The sequence below is a fragment of the Oxyura jamaicensis genome, chromosome 9 (assembly GCF_011077185.1).
Source record: "Oxyura jamaicensis isolate SHBP4307 breed ruddy duck chromosome 9, BPBGC_Ojam_1.0, whole genome shotgun sequence".
In the NCBI taxonomy this organism is placed as follows: domain Eukaryota; kingdom Metazoa; phylum Chordata; class Aves; order Anseriformes; family Anatidae; genus Oxyura; species Oxyura jamaicensis.
The window spans coordinates 4,082,272-4,100,742 of NC_048901.1; the positions used below are offsets into that span (position 1 = coordinate 4,082,272).

General features: G+C 44.0%; 1 protein-coding gene across 6 annotated transcripts in view; it reads right to left on the minus strand.

The window, feature by feature from the left end:
* The window catches only part of NYAP2 (neuronal tyrosine-phosphorylated phosphoinositide-3-kinase adaptor 2), a 136,888-nt gene that overhangs the window by 62,147 nt on the left and 56,270 nt on the right, over window positions 1–18,471 (minus strand). For 5 of the 6 annotated variants that reach the window (XM_035334246.1, XM_035334244.1, XM_035334245.1 and 2 more), the window contains one exon: window positions 14,800–15,098. In XM_035334246.1, coding sequence (XP_035190137.1) covers window positions 14,800–15,098 — 299 coding nt within the window. The remainder of the gene's footprint in view (window positions 1–14,799; window positions 15,099–18,471) is intronic. The other variant, XM_035334247.1, reaches the window with a different exon arrangement.

The following is an 18,471-nucleotide window of genomic DNA, read 5'->3' on the forward strand; positions in this document are numbered from 1 at the left end:
TAATTATTTGCACACTCTGTAAGGAATGAGTGAAAACATCTAAAAACCAAAATGGATTTTATCATTTTCTGTAGTCCTTTCGGTGTTTACCAGCTCCTGTAGTTCAGAGACCGGGATGATTTATTGCATTGTTCACTCTAACAAACAGAATAAAAATATGTGCAACAGGAAAAGTCCTTCCTTTCAACTTCAGCAAGAGGCCATAGCATTCGATTTATTTCTAAATGAAGGAATGATTTGAGGCCTAGCAAATTCTGAAATTCTTAAAAATGTTACTTTAAATGCGGACGGAATTAATCAGGCTGCATTTTGAGGGGTGCCTCTATCAAAAAAGAGCCTCCAGGAGTGAAAGGAAATGGAATTTCTTTAATTAAACACTGAACTCGCTGGGTACCCAACCAAAGACACACAGATTATGATTTACAACACGCAATTTAACAGAGAAGATCCAGCTCAAATGGAACACAGAATCTCAGTGTGTGTGTCAGTTTAAGCCTGTAAGTAATCCCGCTGGCTTTAATGAAATGAACTGCTTGTTCAAAGTTGCACCTGATTTTAAGTGCATTTGTGCACCGGTGCTTACACTGGGTCTGATTTCATTATCTCAGTAGATGAATTTTGAAAAATTCTTAGAGAGATTGGATTTAAAAAGGCACAGTCCTCTGAACTGTGCAAAAAATGGGCACTCAGGAAACCTGAGTTTAATTTCTATCTCTGTCATCACGGGGCCTTGCGTGTCATTTCAGCCCTTAAAGGCAGTTTTTCACATCTGTCTTTTGCTAGTTTAACCTCTAAAGTATTTTAGGAAATGGGCTTTTTTGTTGTTTATATCAATCCTTGCACAGTGGCTCCCTTGGGAAGCCATGGTAGAAACAAGAACAAATGTAAATGCACCTATTGGAGCATCTTTTCTTCTCCCAAAAATTTTCAATGGCAAATGTTCTTACACCGTGAACAGCCAGAAAATGAACACACATGGGGACATCTTAGCAAATGACTACAGAAACGTCATCGCTGGGCTGCAGTAACGTCAGAGAGCGCCTCTCTGTCACGAAGAGAAACTGGCTTTCAAAATAGCACCGTTCTCATGGACACCAGTCATTTCCCTGCGGGTTACCTCTTGCTAGTGGGAAGAAAGCAACAAGGGAAAGAACACGGAGGGAATAAAAGAACCATCTGATTCATTCAAACACCTCCGCAAGCAATAAGTGGTTTCAGCACAATGATTTCATGCAGAACATATTTCTTCCACCTCCTGGATCTATTACCTCTTACTGGAAATTATTTGGGCTTTTAAAGAAGACAAAACTGTACTCAAAATGAAAGGACTAAAAGTCAGTGTCATAAAGTAATACTGACACTAAAACAGCAATACATGCTAATGCTAAAATAATCCTCAGATGTCTCAAGGCTGTGATTAAGGAGACTTCTTCAGAAGTACTCAGGTCCCTTTATTTTGGCTACAACTTCTTCCAGCTTTTAAAATGATGGATATCTGCTCTAATTCAAAGTGGTGGAAACCTAGAGGCTTCCATGGTGATATTCCAGAACTGAACACCTGTATAATAGCAGAACAGGGCCCTGCAATTAAATTCCGTTCTGCACTAATCCAACAACACAACTGATGCAAGCAATAGGCACCATGGTTGGAAGACACGCTGCTGCCAGACTTGGTCTAGCCCTTGTCTCTGAGCCAAAAACCAAACTTGCAGCATCAATGCCATGGCTCTTTCAGTCCATATACGCCAAGTGAGCCGCATCTGCCTGGGATTCACGAAGCCAACCTGCTGCCAGAGCCTGGACCTGGAATGGTGGAGGCTGGAGGTCCTTTGCTCCACATTATCAAGGTAAGGGGAGATCCACAGATGCCAGGAGATTTCAAAAACTTTGCACTCTGGCATATCAGCATGTGGGAAGGAGCCCGTCCCCTCACTGCCAAGCTCCAAGCAGAGCGACTTCCAGCTTTCTCCTTCATAGCCGTCCCCTGCTCCGGGCATTCACCTGATACACCGGGCTTTGCTCAGCAACCTTTCCCACAGTAAAAGGTCTCAATAAGCTTTTAGAAAATTACAAAGTGACTAAGCCTCCTTCCAAATGCCCAGCCCCATGCCTTCATATACTTTGAAGTTCATATCCTAGTTCTTTCAAAGAACACGTCATTGATGTCCTCAGTTATTCTAGATAACATTGAATATGCAAAGGAAAAAATAAAAATAAAAGAAGTGTTGTGAGAAATAATTACAAAGTATTTGTGATCAAGCATTTCCGCAATATTCACTGAAGCTAGAAGCTGTGGTCAGTCATCACAGCTCTGGAAAGCCACCACAAGCAAGATTTGGGGTACGTAAAACAAAAAGCGAAGCCAATTTGTATCATCCTCCTTCTAAAGGAAAACTGAAAAATTGAGTGTAAATGGAGGTAAACAGAACCTCACCCTAACTTCTTTGAGGTCGCAATGATTCCTGAGTATCCATTTAGAAAAATATCCTTGAACGAATACACCTAGACCCAAGGGGCCAGGATCTATTTCGTTACATAGGTGTTAAGTTGCAGCAGTTCCTGTGGCAGCAGGCTCTGAGAGAAGAGGTGGGAGGAAATGGGAATCTGAGTAAAGGATCCTTACACTACCCACACAGCACCCGATATTGCTGCTAAAGTGTCTGTTTGTTCCGTTTCAGATAGCCTGCAGTCCGCATGTGAAACAGATTTTGCAGCCTGTAGCACTAAAATAAAATAAAAGGACTGTATATAATGGCAAGGATTTCTAGATATAGAAAGGCAATTGGCATGGCGACTCACCAATAGCACGCATCACTAGATGAATTACATGAAGAGTGTGTGGATAAAACTACTGAACCATACTTGCTGAGAGATTTATTTACTAAGCATATTCGCTTGTTTGTTTGGGGCTCTGGTGCTCTTCTGCAGAAATCTGCGCAGAGTTGGAGCACTGAAGAGTTAAATACGGTCACAATGGAGTATGGAAAAGCATCCAGGAAACAACATGAGTGAAGCCCTTCAGTTTTAAAACATTTATGGTATCTTCACTGTCACCTTGGAGATGGAAGCTGAACGGCTTTCACCATTTTATTGTAAATTAATTGTTATCATTATTCTTACAGCTACCCACAAACTGACTGCACCTCACACTGAGCACTCGGGCTGAGATCAGCCCCCGCCACCCTCCACCCAGCATCTTCGTTGTGGAGCTATCAGAGCCCAGTTCCAGTGCAGCTGTCATCCTGGGTTCTCTGCCCCCTCCGCTCTCCGCAGCTATCCATCTCCCATTCTCCGAACACCTTGCAAAAGACGGTGAGGCTCTGCATTCTGACTTACAGGTTGTGCTGTGTGATGAGCTGAGCCGTGCATTAGATGCCGATGTCACCTCAGTTCAGTACGTAAAGGACACCACTCCGATACTACTCGGCCTTGGGGGGCTTAGGGGCTCTTCCATGCGAGATCTGCTGCCTGGAAGGCACCAACGGCCCCTGCAGTGTCACTCTGCAAAGCTCACATGAACAAAGGCATACTCCAGGCTGAATGCAACCCTGGGCTTCATGGGAAGAACACTCGTATCAATTACTAGTCATCGTAGGGGGAGATGGCGTGTGAAAGCATCACTTGCTGGACTCCAAGGACTTCTTGGAGAAGGAACGGGGCAGAGGCTTTCTGGTCCCATGCTCACAGAAACACTGAGTTCCTGGCTCAGTTATTTCTACAGTACCTACACCCAAATACTGGAGTTTGAAATTATTTACAGAGTAAAAGGGAAAGAATGAAACCAAGGGGGAGAAAGAGAAACAATGAGCGTAGCTGACTTACTTCATTTGTTTAGAACAGTATCTTGTATCTGCTGACTTCACTGTTGCTTTGGCCCATAAAAATCCTGCCCAGAATATTAGCAGTGACTATATGCAAATACTTGAATAATTTATCCAGAGGTATGTGACTCTTCATCTTGTAGCTCCCCGGTAACGCCTATCTCCTACTTACAGTAAGTAGGTCAAACCCATTACTCGCTTACATAAGCGGCGATCTGTTTGCCGAGCTTCTAAAACAATGGCAGCCCATTAAATGAAGCTGGCAGACCCACTGAGGTGTTATTGTGCATAACACTGACCCCTTGGGGACTCCAGCAGGAGCCACGTGCCCGACTCCTCCACAGGCCCGGCAGCGCCCACTCGAGCTGCTGCGCGTCCTCGGTGCCTCCCACCGGTGCCACGGACCCAGCAGCCTTCCCAGGCCCCTCTCCCCTCAGGTCTTGTGGACTGTGTGCGATTCTTTTCCTTGAGGGTGCGGTACGAAAAGCCTCTCACTGCTGCTGACTGACATTTGGACTGGCGCACGCTTCGTTGGGTTAGAAACTGGCTGGATAGCCGGGCCCAAAGAGTTGTGGTAAATGGAGTCAAGTCCAGTTGGAGGCCAGTCACTAGTGGCGTCCCCCAGGGCTCGGTGCTGGGGCCGGTCCTCTTTAACATCTTCATCAATGATCTGGACGAGGGCATTGAGTGCACCCTCAGTAAGTTTGCAGATGACACCAAGTTAGGTGCGTGTGTCGATCTGCTCGAGGGTAGGAAGGCTCTGCAGGAGGATCTGGAGAGGCTGGACCGATGGGCTGAGGTCAACTGCATGAAGTTCAACAAGGCCAAGTGCCGGGTCCTGCACCTGGGGCGTAATAACCCCAAGCAGAGCTACAGGCTGGGAGATGAGTGGTTGGAGAGCTGCCAGGCAGAGAAGGACCTGGGAGTGATAGTGGACAGTCGGCTGAATATGAGCCAGCAGTGTGCTCAGGTGGCCAAGAAGGCCAACGGCATCCTGGCTTGTATCAGAAATAGTGTGACCAGCAGGGCTAGGGAGGTGATCGTCCCCCTGTACTCGGCTCTGGTGAGGCCGCACCTCGAGTACTGTGTTCAGTTTTGGGCCCCTCGCTACAAGAAGGACATCAAGGTGCTTGAGCGGGTCCAAAGAAGGGCGACGAAGCTGGTGAGGGGCCTGGAGAACAAGTCCTACGAGGAGCGGCTGAAGGAGCTGGGCTTATTCAGCCTGGAGAAGAGGAGGCTCAGGGGCGACCTTATCGCTCTCTACAGATACCTTAAAGGAGGCTGTAGAGAGGTGGGGGTTGGCCTGTTCTCCCACGTGCCTGGTGACAGGACGAGGGGGAATGGGCTAAAGTTGCGCCAGGGGAGTTTTAGGTTAGATGTTAGGAAGAGCTTCTTTACTGAAAGGGTTGTGAGGCATTGGAACAGGCTGCCCAGGGAGGTGGTGGAGTCACCATCCCTGGAAGTCTTCAAAAGACGTTTAGATGTAGAGCTTAGGGATATGGTTTAGTGGGGACTGTTAGTGTTAGGTTAGAGGTTGGACTCGATGATCTTGAGGTCTCTTCCAACCTAGAAATTCTGTGATTCTGTGATTCTGTGATTTCTGGCGGGCCTGTCCACGGTGAAGCTCACATTTCAAAACGAAGCGCGATGTTGATTGCAGGGGTCAAACGAGTCACCGCAGCAGGAGCGCCAGGGAAGCAAATAACCCGCGCTGAGCAAGAGTTCATGCAGAGGGCCGCTCCAGCCTTCCCCAAAAGGACACAAGGGGACCCTGCAGGAGCCGTTTCTGCAGGTTGTCACTGGGCATCTTCTGGGGGGTGAACATAATGATAGCTGAAAGGGACAGAGCATTGCCAGAGCAGCTCTCAACCACACAGCACTGCCCGGAGACATAACACCTCCGTGGTCAGAGGCTGAGCATTGCTGGAATGCTCTGCGCAGCCGGCTTCAGGAAAAGAGCCTCGCAGCTATTCATCTTACGTCCTTCGTGCAGGGGTGACTCCTCTCTCCTCCTCAACTCTAAATAAAGTGTGGACAAAATCACAGACAAGCCACACATCATCAGCTGCCTCCCCCCCCTGAGCTTCTCGGTGTGCCTGGCATCCATCATGTCACATCACTTGTTTTTGCAGAGTGGTCAGCTGCAACTAGCAGAGCCAAGTGCTGATCTGTAAGGGTCAGGCAGCCTGGCCTAATCACCACAAATTCACCTGGTATAGGTGCTCTGTACAGTACCATTTTGGCGGCGTTGCATGCAGGTCCAGACAAGCTTTGAGGGAATTTTCTACTGTTTCAAAGGCTAGACAACCTCATTGTGCCACCTGCAAAGTCAGACGGAGGATGAAAGACAAAGATGGAGCATGAAGAGGAACAGAAGAATTGCTGCCAGAAGCTGTTCCAACCTCACCCATGACTGCCAAACCCATTTAGCTCAGGCAGCACTAAATCAAAGGGTTACTTCCCATCTTATTCACCAAAATCCAAGTATTAAGAGACTTCCATTGTCATTAGTAAAAACCTAATCTCATTAAAATCTTCCCAGTTGAGGAGATAAATCACCTGCACACTTGTGGCATTACCACACTGATCCAAAGTCAAGATTTACAAAGAAGCCACTCTTTTGTATTCTACCAAGAACATAAATGTTCCCGAGGAGGCAGTTGCCTTTGCAGTCAAGCATGAAGGAGAAGATGCCAGGAATCTTCATCCCACAAAGCCCTGTTGGGACCAGCACCCCACAGGTTATACTGCTCCCTACAAAGAGCTGAGTTTTTCCAGGCATGTTTACGCTTGGAGTCCTGTACTTGCACTACTGCTTTGGTTTTACTACTAGGCATAGAAGGAGCTAGAATGAGTCAAGTTTTACACAAAAACTGGTTGAGCATTATTCATGACTACCTCAAGAAGCGGTGGAAGCCATTGCATATATTACACCACTGCACTGGGAAAGGACGCTAAGTGGTGTCTCTTGATGACAATCTCTTGATCATCCCCCAGCTTTTTACTTCCTTCATTCCAAGCACCCCCAAACCCAAACGAGCAACCAGCTGTAAATTGCACCATGCTGGACTTCAGGGGATGTGCTTCTTGTCTGAGATGCCAGCAGTTCAAAGCTGTGACCACTAAAATTAGCACAAAAAATGTGTTTGTGCTTGTTCTCATTTTTCTTTTATTTGTTGTTGTTTGTTTGTTTGTTTTTCCATGCATCTTTGAGAAGACCAGGCTTGTACACTTGGACCTGCAGGCAAGTTGATGGCATTGCAAAAAAGAAGCTGTGCTCTGCTGAGCTGTCACTGCTGCACACGTTACCCCTACACAGCACTGTTTGCACACATACTAACTGAAAAGCATGAAGTGCCAAACACAGTTCCAGCATGTCAGGCATATGTTGCTTGATGTCACCCAGTATTAAGCCAAGTGGAAGAGATGAAAGCAGCACTTCAGTGCACCAAGCAAGACTATTATACTCAAACAGTCATTAGGAAGAAATTACCAAAGAAACAGGATAGCCGTGACTGGATCTCACCTGGAGACAGACTTCAGTCTCTTAGGACGCGATTCTGCCAAGCACCGTTCCTTTCCAGCAAAGCCAACATGAGCGTAGGGTGCTTGGCCCCCGGTATCAACCTCTTGGCAGGAAATGCTTTGAGTGCTTGGTCTTACTTCACTCCATAAGGACTTGTCTTGTTTGTTTGTTTCAGTGAGAGTGGAATTAGGGCGCCAGTGAAAAATAAGGTAAGCTGAAGAGGTGGACATCGAATGCATTTGCTATGCAATGAGCACTGCAGCTATTTTCTGTTCAATCCCAAATGACTTTCACCAGCCACTTCTATTGCCACAGACCAGCTCTAAGAGTAAACAGGGACTTTCGGATTTCAGCCTGATTCCTCAAGCCCTTACTCATTTGTCCATAGTGCCTTTAACAGACAATGTCAAAGACAGTATGGAAAACAAAAATGCAGTATGAGCGTTCCAAAATTATTTTTGTAGTTTCACAGGCATTTCATTTTACTTAACGTATTCCAAAGGGCTGTCAAAATGAGGCAAGAGAATTACCTGGATCTCTCCTCCCCTCCTCTCCTGGCCCTGATTTCAGGGCTGTTCAGTGATGCAAAATAATGCAAGAATCTAGTGTTTGATAGGATTTCAGCTCACAGGTGGAAATGCTGAGAAGGCCCGTTATTATGATTCCCTGAGGTATAAATAAAATAAAAAATGAAATACAGTCACAAATATTATGACTTAGAGGTGTTTTTTTTCTAGCAATATTCCAGACTTGACATACAGTGACTTGACAATAATGAATGGATTTACTGACTCTATAACCTTCTAGTTACATAGGGGCTGTGTATCGAGGCTGCAAATTAACCATGCGGTGGCCAAGAGCACCCACATGACACCTTTCTGCACAGACTTTCTCTTCATTGTGGTCCTTCTGGTAAAGATTATTGATTCACACCTCAAGAGCAGAGCTGAAGTGCTTTCAGAGCTGGGTTGGCTCTAAAAGCAGCCTAGTGACCTTCATACAATGTGAAATCTGTGCTAATACTCTCTCCCAGGCCCAATCCAGCTGCACAAACAAGTCACTCATGTTTTCTTGCGCTGTTGACATGTCCAGGAACTGTGGTGACCCTATACAATCAGTGAGCCTCAAGATGCCAGCAGCCTGGAGTCTCCCTCTCAGCAGCTTTGTGTTGTACTCAACAGTGCTTTGAGGCCCTAGATGGTTTGCTAATTCTGGGGTAAAATGGTGTGAATTCTCAAGCACAGCCTGGACCTTGGGCTGCAAGCACGCTTATTAACTCCCCTGAGCCCTGCAGAATACGCTGCAGAAAAACCTACGTGCTCTGCAGGAATCACCTGAGTTTGGCAGGGCTTTCTAGCCGTAGCTCAGGGATGCAGCCTCTTGCTGGACTGGCTGCACTTGTAGCCAACCTGGTAAATCAGCACAACACTCCCTGTACTCACATTACGAAGGCTTTTCCATTACCAAGAACATCACAGCTCCCATCACCCTAGAGAGCAGAGAGAGATCTGTACAGCAGGGTGGCTGCACATTTAATTTTGTGCCTTTTCCAAAGGTGCAGTATCTCTCTGAGCAAATGAGTAACATCCTAATGTGAAAAGAGACATGAGAAATACGTGAAGCAACTTTGTTAAATTAAAAAAGAAAAAAAGACACTAAGTACACAGGATAGACTAGCACAGCACTGCTGAAGTACCAACTGCCAGGTCCTGGGCACAAGGCAATTCCCAAGTCAGTAACTAGATCTTCATGTCTTTTACCACTGCGTGGTCTATTTTCTGTTCAGTGCTTGCAACTTCCATTAACGTTAATGAGTATGCATATGTGCCTTGAGGCTAAGAACATACTCCCTCTGTGGCTTCAAAACTTGTTTATAAATCCCTCCAAAAATCACATTGTGTTCATTGTTCTGCGCAGAAAGCTATTATAACAGCTATTAGAACCGCTGCTTCCATTCCTTCCTTCCCCCTTGCCCTCCCTTATCTGAGGGACCACAAAACAGACCCAAAAGATGAAATGCTGCAGGAAATTGTGCGCACAGGCAAGCAACCCAGCTCTGGGAGCTGGCAAATGAAAACCAGCTCGCTGCAGGAGGGACAAACTGAAATATTGGTTAAAAAAAAAAAAAAAAAAGCACCAAAAAACGACCACTCCCCACCCCCAAAAGCAAAGCCTTTGAAAATCTCAGAGCTATCAAATGGTAGCAATTAGACCAAAATCTTTGCTGTGTGCCTCCTACTAGAGAGCAACTCAGCGGGAACAAGCTGGCGTAGAGCCTGGAGGCACTGCACCCATCCCTGCACCACTCAGGCTCCCAGGGCAGACCTCTGGAGTCACGAATGGCAGCTATTGTCAAGAATCAGATGAAAGTAGGGGCAGGAAAACCAGTCCTGCTTTACGCATGGCTGCGCACTGGCTGGCATCACACCTCCGTAGCTAACAGCCCCACGGTGCTGCACACCCCTGTGCTCCACCACAAGGCACGGTGATGCCCAGCTGTGGCGACGAGGGAGCCTAAAATATTCCCTTCTGCTGCCTCAGCATGGGGCTGCCAGGCCTGGCAGGAGGCGAGCCGACAGCCCAGGAGGAGTAACTGGTGCCCCTGGCTACACCCACCAGAACTCGCCTTTAGGCTTGCTAGGTCTGAATAGGGCTCATTAGTGATGTTTCTTCCTTTTGTAGGCAGAGATGAAAAGATGCAGGAGTAAGATCTGGCTGTAAGGAAGGATATGACGTAGTCCTGCAGAGGACACTATTTCAAAGTTCACGTTGAATTCAATGTTAGCTAAGGTAGGAAATAAAAGGAAACCAGCACCTTGTAAAAACAGGGAAAGCTCTAACTCCCTTTAACCCAATTTCTGTTTAATGACAGTAGCAAAAGTTCAAGTTTACAACACAGAGTCACCAGCGTAGCTGACAGAAAACTAGATTTATGGGAGAGACCAGCTGGACTGCAACCCCACTTACAGTTAGTGTAATTGCTTTTCTCCAGAGGAAATTTTTCCCTACAAGTCACCCACTTTTAGAGATTACTGAGCAACGGAGAGAGGCTGCGCAGGCTTAGAAAGCAGCACGAAGGTTATCTTCTTCCAGGCACTGAGGAGGAAAGCCCTGAACAAACTGAGTGGGTGCCAGAGGTGGGGTCCCTGCAGCATTTCCACTTATCAGACCTAAACCTCCCATGGGCTCTGGCAGCAGCAGCATTACAGTGAACAGCATTTTCTGAGTTTTAATGGGCATTTGCGTGCACGTTTATGTACGCACAAGCACAAGCAACTGGCATTTACATTATATATAAATGTGCATATTATATATACATAAATTACACTATTATATTTTACATGTATGTATTTTTATTTATATATAATGTAGGTGCCATCTGAATTACCCAACAAGTTCAGAAATTTTTAACAAAAATTATCTTTCAAAACACAATTCACTCATCACTCTTCATCTGTGTTGGAGCTGCAGTAGATTTGGAAATCTTTCTTGTGGAGAAGCAATGATCTCATCAAAATCCACCACTTGAGGCTGGTTACATTCACCAATTATACTGTTGTATTACTTCCTTTCTCTGTAAGCTTGGGTACTGAGAGCACATCATGTAGTTAAACTCTTGCATTTTCTCATTAAGAAGCCTCTCAGGATGCAGATTAGATATGCCTTCCGTGCTGAAATATGTTATTTAAAATTACCCTGTTCAGTTCACTTCTCACTTCCAACGTGTGATGTAAGGGGCACAGCACATTTGTTTGCTGTTCCTACCAGGGTCTGAAAGCCCTGCAGAAAGGCAGCCTACGTTTCTAAAAACAACTTTCTGGAAACTGTCTCAGAGGAGAAATGTATTTGGTGGAAGGCTTTCAGTGGGTGCATATGGGAGGTAGCCGGAAGAGCAAAAAAGGAACAGTGAAGGATAGGAGGGGATACAAAAGCATGTGTGGCAACACACCAACAAAATTAAAGTTAAGGGGAGTCAGGCCTTCACTTTGGAGACCACTCTTTCAGGCAGAGCCAAGGTAGACCACGATGAAACACACACAGAAGCGTTATCACACTGCTGCATAATGAGACAGGGTTAACGTGTATCATTACAACTTAAAAATAAGTTTTTCACACTCCCACAAATTTGGAAGCAAGAGCACTTACAGAAAAGTTTACAGAGGTTCTGAGGCTGTTACAGATGCTATTTGTGTTTCAAGAGGAAAAGATCTTTCAAGCTCATGACCAAATTCTTCCTGCCACTTCTGCAGTAAAGTCAGGCTCATATTCAAAACATAATCTACTGTTATGGTAGTTGTTATGATGTGATGGATTCAATATTTTGACTTTAGCACAATCAGGAAAAGAATAAAAGTTACCATCAGCAACTGCTTTTGTTGGTACAAACTGGATCATTATCAAAAACCAGAAAGTAAACATGTTCAATACAACCAAGTGGTAAGGCTGTCCCTGGTTGCCTAGGAAATGCAGCAAATTCCCTTTGAAAGTAGCCACTGGGTCACACAATAGATATTATAGTTCAAATTATTCTGCATTGCCATAAAAAAATGAGCTTGGAACAATTTTCTGACAACTCTTGTATAGATTCCATAAGAGCTGATGGAGAAACAATAGGATTTTTCATCATTGTTTTCCATAGTGCCTGAAAAGAGCTGTAGATATTCAGCCTGCAAATGCCACAAGTACGTGCAAATGTGTGAGAGATGTATGCATACACAAATATTTGTGTAAATATGGGCAGCAGTAACTGAAATTTAAATCTGGATGTTCCTGCACCTCCATAGGAGAACACAAAAAGCATTGTAGAAACCCAGCCTGTTCATCCAAATACCATCCTCTAACACACCTGACTATATCTCAGACTTTAAAACCTGACTGCTTATTTCAAAAAACACGCCACAATGTGACCCCTAAAAATCTGGCATGTATTAAACCAGACACATGCAAACAGGGCAGATGTTCTGAACACATGAAGATAATGGCACGATTAAAGGGTTCCATCAGTTCAAAATCTCCGGGGAAATCTACTGTGACTATAGTCTAAATCTATTGTGAGATAGTCTAAAGGTGCCCACTGCTGCACAATATATAAACTAGAAGAACAAACAGAATACAGGTCATATATTAAGCATCACAGAGATTCTCAATGCTCCCTGAAGGAATTTAGTCACAGTAAAAGGTAACATTTTGGTAACATCTTTCATGAGACCAATGGAGAGTTATTCATTCACCAGTTCTTTCCAGGGATCTTGCTATGAATATTCAGCTCTTGATTATAATAATGAAGCCGAGGAAAACTCCAATACTTGAAAACTCCAGTACTTGTTGGAGTGTATGGTAGTACTACGGTCATACGGATTAGTCAGTGAAGACTGCCACAGTGCTTCATGTGCCACTGAAAACCATCATGTGATGGGACAGATCACGCTCAGCCTGCACAGAGTGGGAGCAGCAAAGTGGTACTTGGTCTTGGAAACAGAAATGTTTCAAACCTTCAGATCTATCAGAAGGGATGTGACCACATATTATGCTCTTGGTATCAAACTTCAGATGGCAGGAAGAGATGAGGGAAAGGAAGCAAAACTTTCAGAACCTTGCAGAATGATAATGCTGAAGAAGATTGTTTCATGAGGATGTGGACTGCTTAAGGAGTCTGCCATAACTTCTGTGAGATCAGTAAAAGACATGGATGTATTTCACTTACTATTACCATTACTCCTTCTACTTCAAAGGCTGTCATAGTCTCTTGCTTCTCAGTAAATAAGGAAAAGTGCTGAGGGGTAGGTGTAAAACAGACCCCATTCCTAATCAGTCCAGAGAGGAAACCAAGGTTAGCTACAGCAAAGAACCCAATGATACAGTGTGACTCAGTCAATACACACTGGCAGGAATATTCATTTAACAGGTTAGAAAATGTGAGAACCGATCTTATAGTGCCTTCAGTGCAAAATGAGCTTCCTTTAGCTTCTGGGATTCTGGTTGCACAGACTCAGGGAGAAAAAGTGCTAATAAAAACTAAAGAGTTATTAAAATATTTTAAAACACAGAATTTTTTACAATAGCTTTTGAGTACCTTCAGAGCTCCTGCCTTTGCTCCTCACAGCCTATCAGACCAAGAAGTTTGTACCATGCATTGTTTTGTAATAAATGACAGACTCCAAAGACTTTCTGATACGAGATTTTAAATCTGTCCGTGGCACAAATCTGAATGGTTTCTATGTAGGCTTCGGGTCCAATAAAATTGTGGTAAACTGTTTTTATTAAGGGCAGCTACTCAATGCTTAGGCTTTTCATGTTAGTTGATCGGGGAGCTGGTGTAGTGGTACTGCAACGAACAAGATATGGAAAGTAATGATAAATTTTGTAGGCAAAGTAACTACCCACAGCAGCATAAATAAGCCTTCACAGCAGCATAAACAAGCCTATGGGTTTGTTCATCATGTGATCATCCTTGTAAGCATAGACATACATATTACTAGCTGAAATACACATTCCTTTTCACCTTTGTTATCACTGATGACCTTATAAATCAGATTTACCTAAAAGGGTTTGTAACGTGAGCGTAACTAACCAGTATTTATGGCCACAACCGCAAGCAAAAAGGATATGCACTAAGAGCATAGCACATCGCGCGGAATGTCAAATCTGATATGTAACATAGCAGTGGGAGAGACCAGCACCGATCAAAACCATTTGCCCCTCAGGGCTCCTCCTACAGTTCACACTGTGAAGCAGAGTCATCCTGATCTCTCCTAGCAGGGAGTAGAGCTGGTCCTACCGCCAGACAAAATGCATTTCCATGGAAGAAAGGAAGATCCCTATATGGTTAGCTCATCTGTAGTAGTTCAGAGTAAGGAGGGGATATCCTCATTCAGTGCATTTTTTCAGCAGATTCGGCATTCAGGAGAAAATAAAATTTAATTGGGAGGAATGGGAAGAGAAATGTAGACTAATGAGCAAAGACAAGTTTGGGGCAAAACGTTACACCACCTCAGGTACAACTTTTACCATCAGATGATACTTTCTTGTTGTTGAGTTTCAGGGCCAGACAGTATTCTTTTAAATAATTTCTGTCTTTTACTTCTTTGTTGACCGTCTCCAAAGCAGTGGTTTGTACAGTGCTAGTGACCACAGTGATAAGTCATTGGCTGGAGTGCAGGCAACAGTATCTTATATGCCATCTGACAGCAGCCTCTTCCCTCCATTTTGAATGAACTCACCTCATTCCCCCATTATATAACAACACATGTTATATGGTTATAGTGCTGTCGTTCTGAGAAATGTCACAGCTTGGCAATTAACTGCTAGTCCAAAATCTGGGGAACAGTGATCTAGGATACTTGTGCTGGCACTGTGGAAGCATACAAGTAATACCCACATGCATGAATATCAACTGGCTAATCTTAATGCTGGGTCTGCAAAACCCTTCTTCCAGAGAATTATAGTGTTTACCTTCAGTCCTATCCGGTAGTTTCCCACTCTTACTTGTTGTTCCAGTGTTGACTGTTTCAGATGAGGTGCTCAGTTTGGTGTTGGGATCTCGCTTAGGTTTAGGTGGTGGCTGCTTGCGAGAGCTGCTACTTTCATCGTCAGTTCCTCCAACAGAATGAAGAGACTGGGATCTCACGGCAAAGCCACTGGAACAAGGATGTGGCAATCTGTCCTGAGGAGCAGGCATTGTCATAAATCCCATGCGGAAATGCTTCCCCACGTAGCTTCCTTCATTTCCTCTCACTACTTCTCCACCTATGCTGTAAGAGAAAATACACACACAAGTAAGTGATCCAGCTTGCCTCGGATGTACCTGAAACCATGGTCTCAGGTACGAGCAGACTGCCCTTTCTGCGTTGTAAATACACAATGCTCTTTCCTTAAAACAAGATGACTGCTAGAATGCAGTAACCAGTTTTTCAACACAAGTGGCCAATAACTGAAATGTTAATATACTGCTATGCACTCATTCCAAATTTTACAAGAAGAAATTGAGAAAAGCTTTTTGTTCAGGTTTCATAGTGCCGTGACTTGAAATTGCCTACAGAGCAAATTTCAAACATCAGAAATCAGAACTGAGATTTTTAGGATGACAAGAGATTGCCAGTAGGACCAAGAACACTGCTTTAGAAATGCTACATAGTGTATTGATCTGCCCTCATCTTTAACTACAGACGTACGTGTATCTTGGGAAATAAGGCTCCTGGGGCCCAGTCAATCATTCCCCTTCAGACTAAAGAATGGTTAGAGAAAGTAATGTTCTAAAAATTGTTGGATATAGTAGACTGAAAATTAACACCTTATCAAATCTATATGAAGCTGCAACATGAGAAGCATCAGACTGGTAAGACAAGTGTAGGTAGGAGATGAAAACACCATGAGCTGTGGAACACTGGGAAGAAAATAACCGCTGGCCATTCAGAAACACAGGTACAGAAGAAAGCAAGCTCAGTTGAAACAAGAGCTGTCACATCGAATCCATTATTCTGGGAATGGTAGGACTCAGAACCTGGTGCTATTTCTGCTATACTCATGCATGGCTATGAATTTTGAAACACAGCTCTTACTCATGCATATCCTTCTAACCCACAGCACATTTCAATTAAGGCCATTCAGTGACCGCGTAACGAAACCCAGCAACACACACAGGTCAAAATGGACCTGTTTGCTAGGAGGGTTGAAGTAGTACCACTGCAGGCATGTAGAGATGTCAGTATGAGAACTGCCAAGTCTCGGAAAGCCCTAATTACCTTCTGTTTCCCCTTCACACAGAATGAAGCTCTAAGCAGGGTCAGTCTGCTCCTCTCAAAGTTTTTTACCCAATGTTGCTTTGGGCTGGTGTAATTTATTTGGTGCTGAAAACATTTCCCTCTCTAAAAGACAAGCACATTTCTCAATGGTTCATTTCAAGAGTGAGTAAGGTCACTTCATTCCCTGATACTGCCCCCAGCAGATGGTTAATCTTCGTCTTCTTTGTAGGTTGCAAACAAGCCGTACCTGGTTGTCCTAAAAGCATCAGATTGGCACTGTGCAATGCACAACTTTGAGCATGGTAAAGCAGAATCTTTATTAGCTTACTGAGGTCCCCGCATTTTTATTTTAATATCCGCTAGTGGAGAGGTCCACTTTCTAAACTGGTAACAACCAAACAGGTCTAAATAAAGATGTGCCACCCTCCAGGGGCAACGACACGTACCCACACATGTACACATACACACACGAGCCCCCTGCTCACACACACGCCACACATACACACACACCAGTCCACATTCAAAACCAAGTTATTACCGAAACCTAATTGGCATCAGTTCCAGAGGGATTTGCAGCGAGAAAGATCAAAAGGTAGAACTCATTAATTTCAAGATTAATAAAAAACCTGTAGCCAATTTAAATGATTAACTATGCCTCTACTAATCTTTCATAAATTGTCCTGAAAATAATATAATCCTCTGACGCTAGACTACAGAAGTGCCTGCCACGTTATTTAAAGAAGATTACTATCCAAATATGCTGAAGAATGCAGGTGGGGAATCTGCTTTTTCCTACCTTTATTGTAGAAATCACATTTAGCAAACAAAATTTCAGTTCACCACGTGTCCAACACTATAATTTTTACCAGATTACTCTATTTACTTGATGCATTTACTTCGCTTCTTTGCGGAGGTGTTCAGACTACCCATCATAGAGCAGATCCTGTTCTGGATGCACTTACATAAATTCCACTGAGCTAAAAGGTTTGAGTCTTCTCCTAAGAATACACAGAACTGCACTTATATGAAGCTTTATTTTTTTTTTTTTCCTGCAAACTTTCATCTTATATTTCAGAAATAAAAACCCTATCTCAAGGAAAAAAAAATAATAAGTCTTCCTTCTCTCTCCATCATTTATTTTTTTCTTTTTTTACTGAATTTCTTTCAACATCACAGGTGAAAACCTGCCTCTGCTGCTTCGTACACTTGAGAATAAACAGCCTGTAGCCAGAGAGAGGTGGTGGGCACAGCTGGAAACAGACCTTGTTCTTCTGCTTCATGACTGAAGTAGATCCGGCCTTGCTCTCCTACATCAGCTGCTCAGTGACTAGGCAAAGACAGGAGAATGCAATCTCCCCCTTTTCAGGCACATTTAAGCATCAGTCCGTTTCTTTTTGGGCATAGGAGCCAACCTTCTGCTGATGGTTGGGTACTGTAAACTCCAAACTGAAGAACATGAGCCCCTAATTCTTGCTCATTGACCAGGATCCCAAAGGCTTAGATCTGTTACTTAAGCTGGAGATGATGCCTGAATGTCAAGCAGTGGGTGCTTCCTAGAATAGCTTGTCTAATAAGCACGAGCATAATATCAGGTGGAGCACCAAGTTCACTTGGCAGTTATACAGGCAGAAATACACCACGGTGTGCAAAGAAAGGAGTCTCTCCAGACTCATACCCAGAGTACAAAAGCAGAAAGGCACAAATCAGATGTGGCATCCCCAACTCTCTGGCAGCAGCATGGTGCAGTTCAGCTTGGACACGTGCAACACAGCTTTGCAATGCACAGAGCTGCTGGTGGTACGTGATGAAACCAGACAGTGTTAAAGGATTTACTTGTACACTTCTTCTGCTTGCATCCACACAAGTTGGCTGAAGCTGGCTACTTCCCACTGTACCACAACGGGCTGAAATAGATTTATATGCACCTTGCTGCATAAATGACTACAGGGACAGCTAGGGAAAATAATTGTAGAGATGATCTCACTCCATTATTTCTGACAGGAAAGAGCCTGTGCTCCTCATTGTACTGATAATGGGTTCTATCTCATTTCAAAACTGTATTATGTGAGTTGCTGCAAGTATTAAACAGTTTATTAATATATATGGAAATACAGATTTGGATTATTCCTCTGGGAAGTTTCAATTTGAACTTGGCCAGGTTCAACTGCTTCTCTGACAAAGAATTATGTACGGCGTTCAAATAACCGTTAAAAATGCAACAGACATCTGTCTACAAAAAAAGACATGACTTATATAATAACGAAATTACTCATGTGATCACTCATGTTACACACATAAAGCAAAGCTGACTTGGTGCTGAAATGCGCTTTGGCATATGCCTAAGTCTAGAGACTGAAGCTGCAGTGGATGAAAAAGGGCCGTG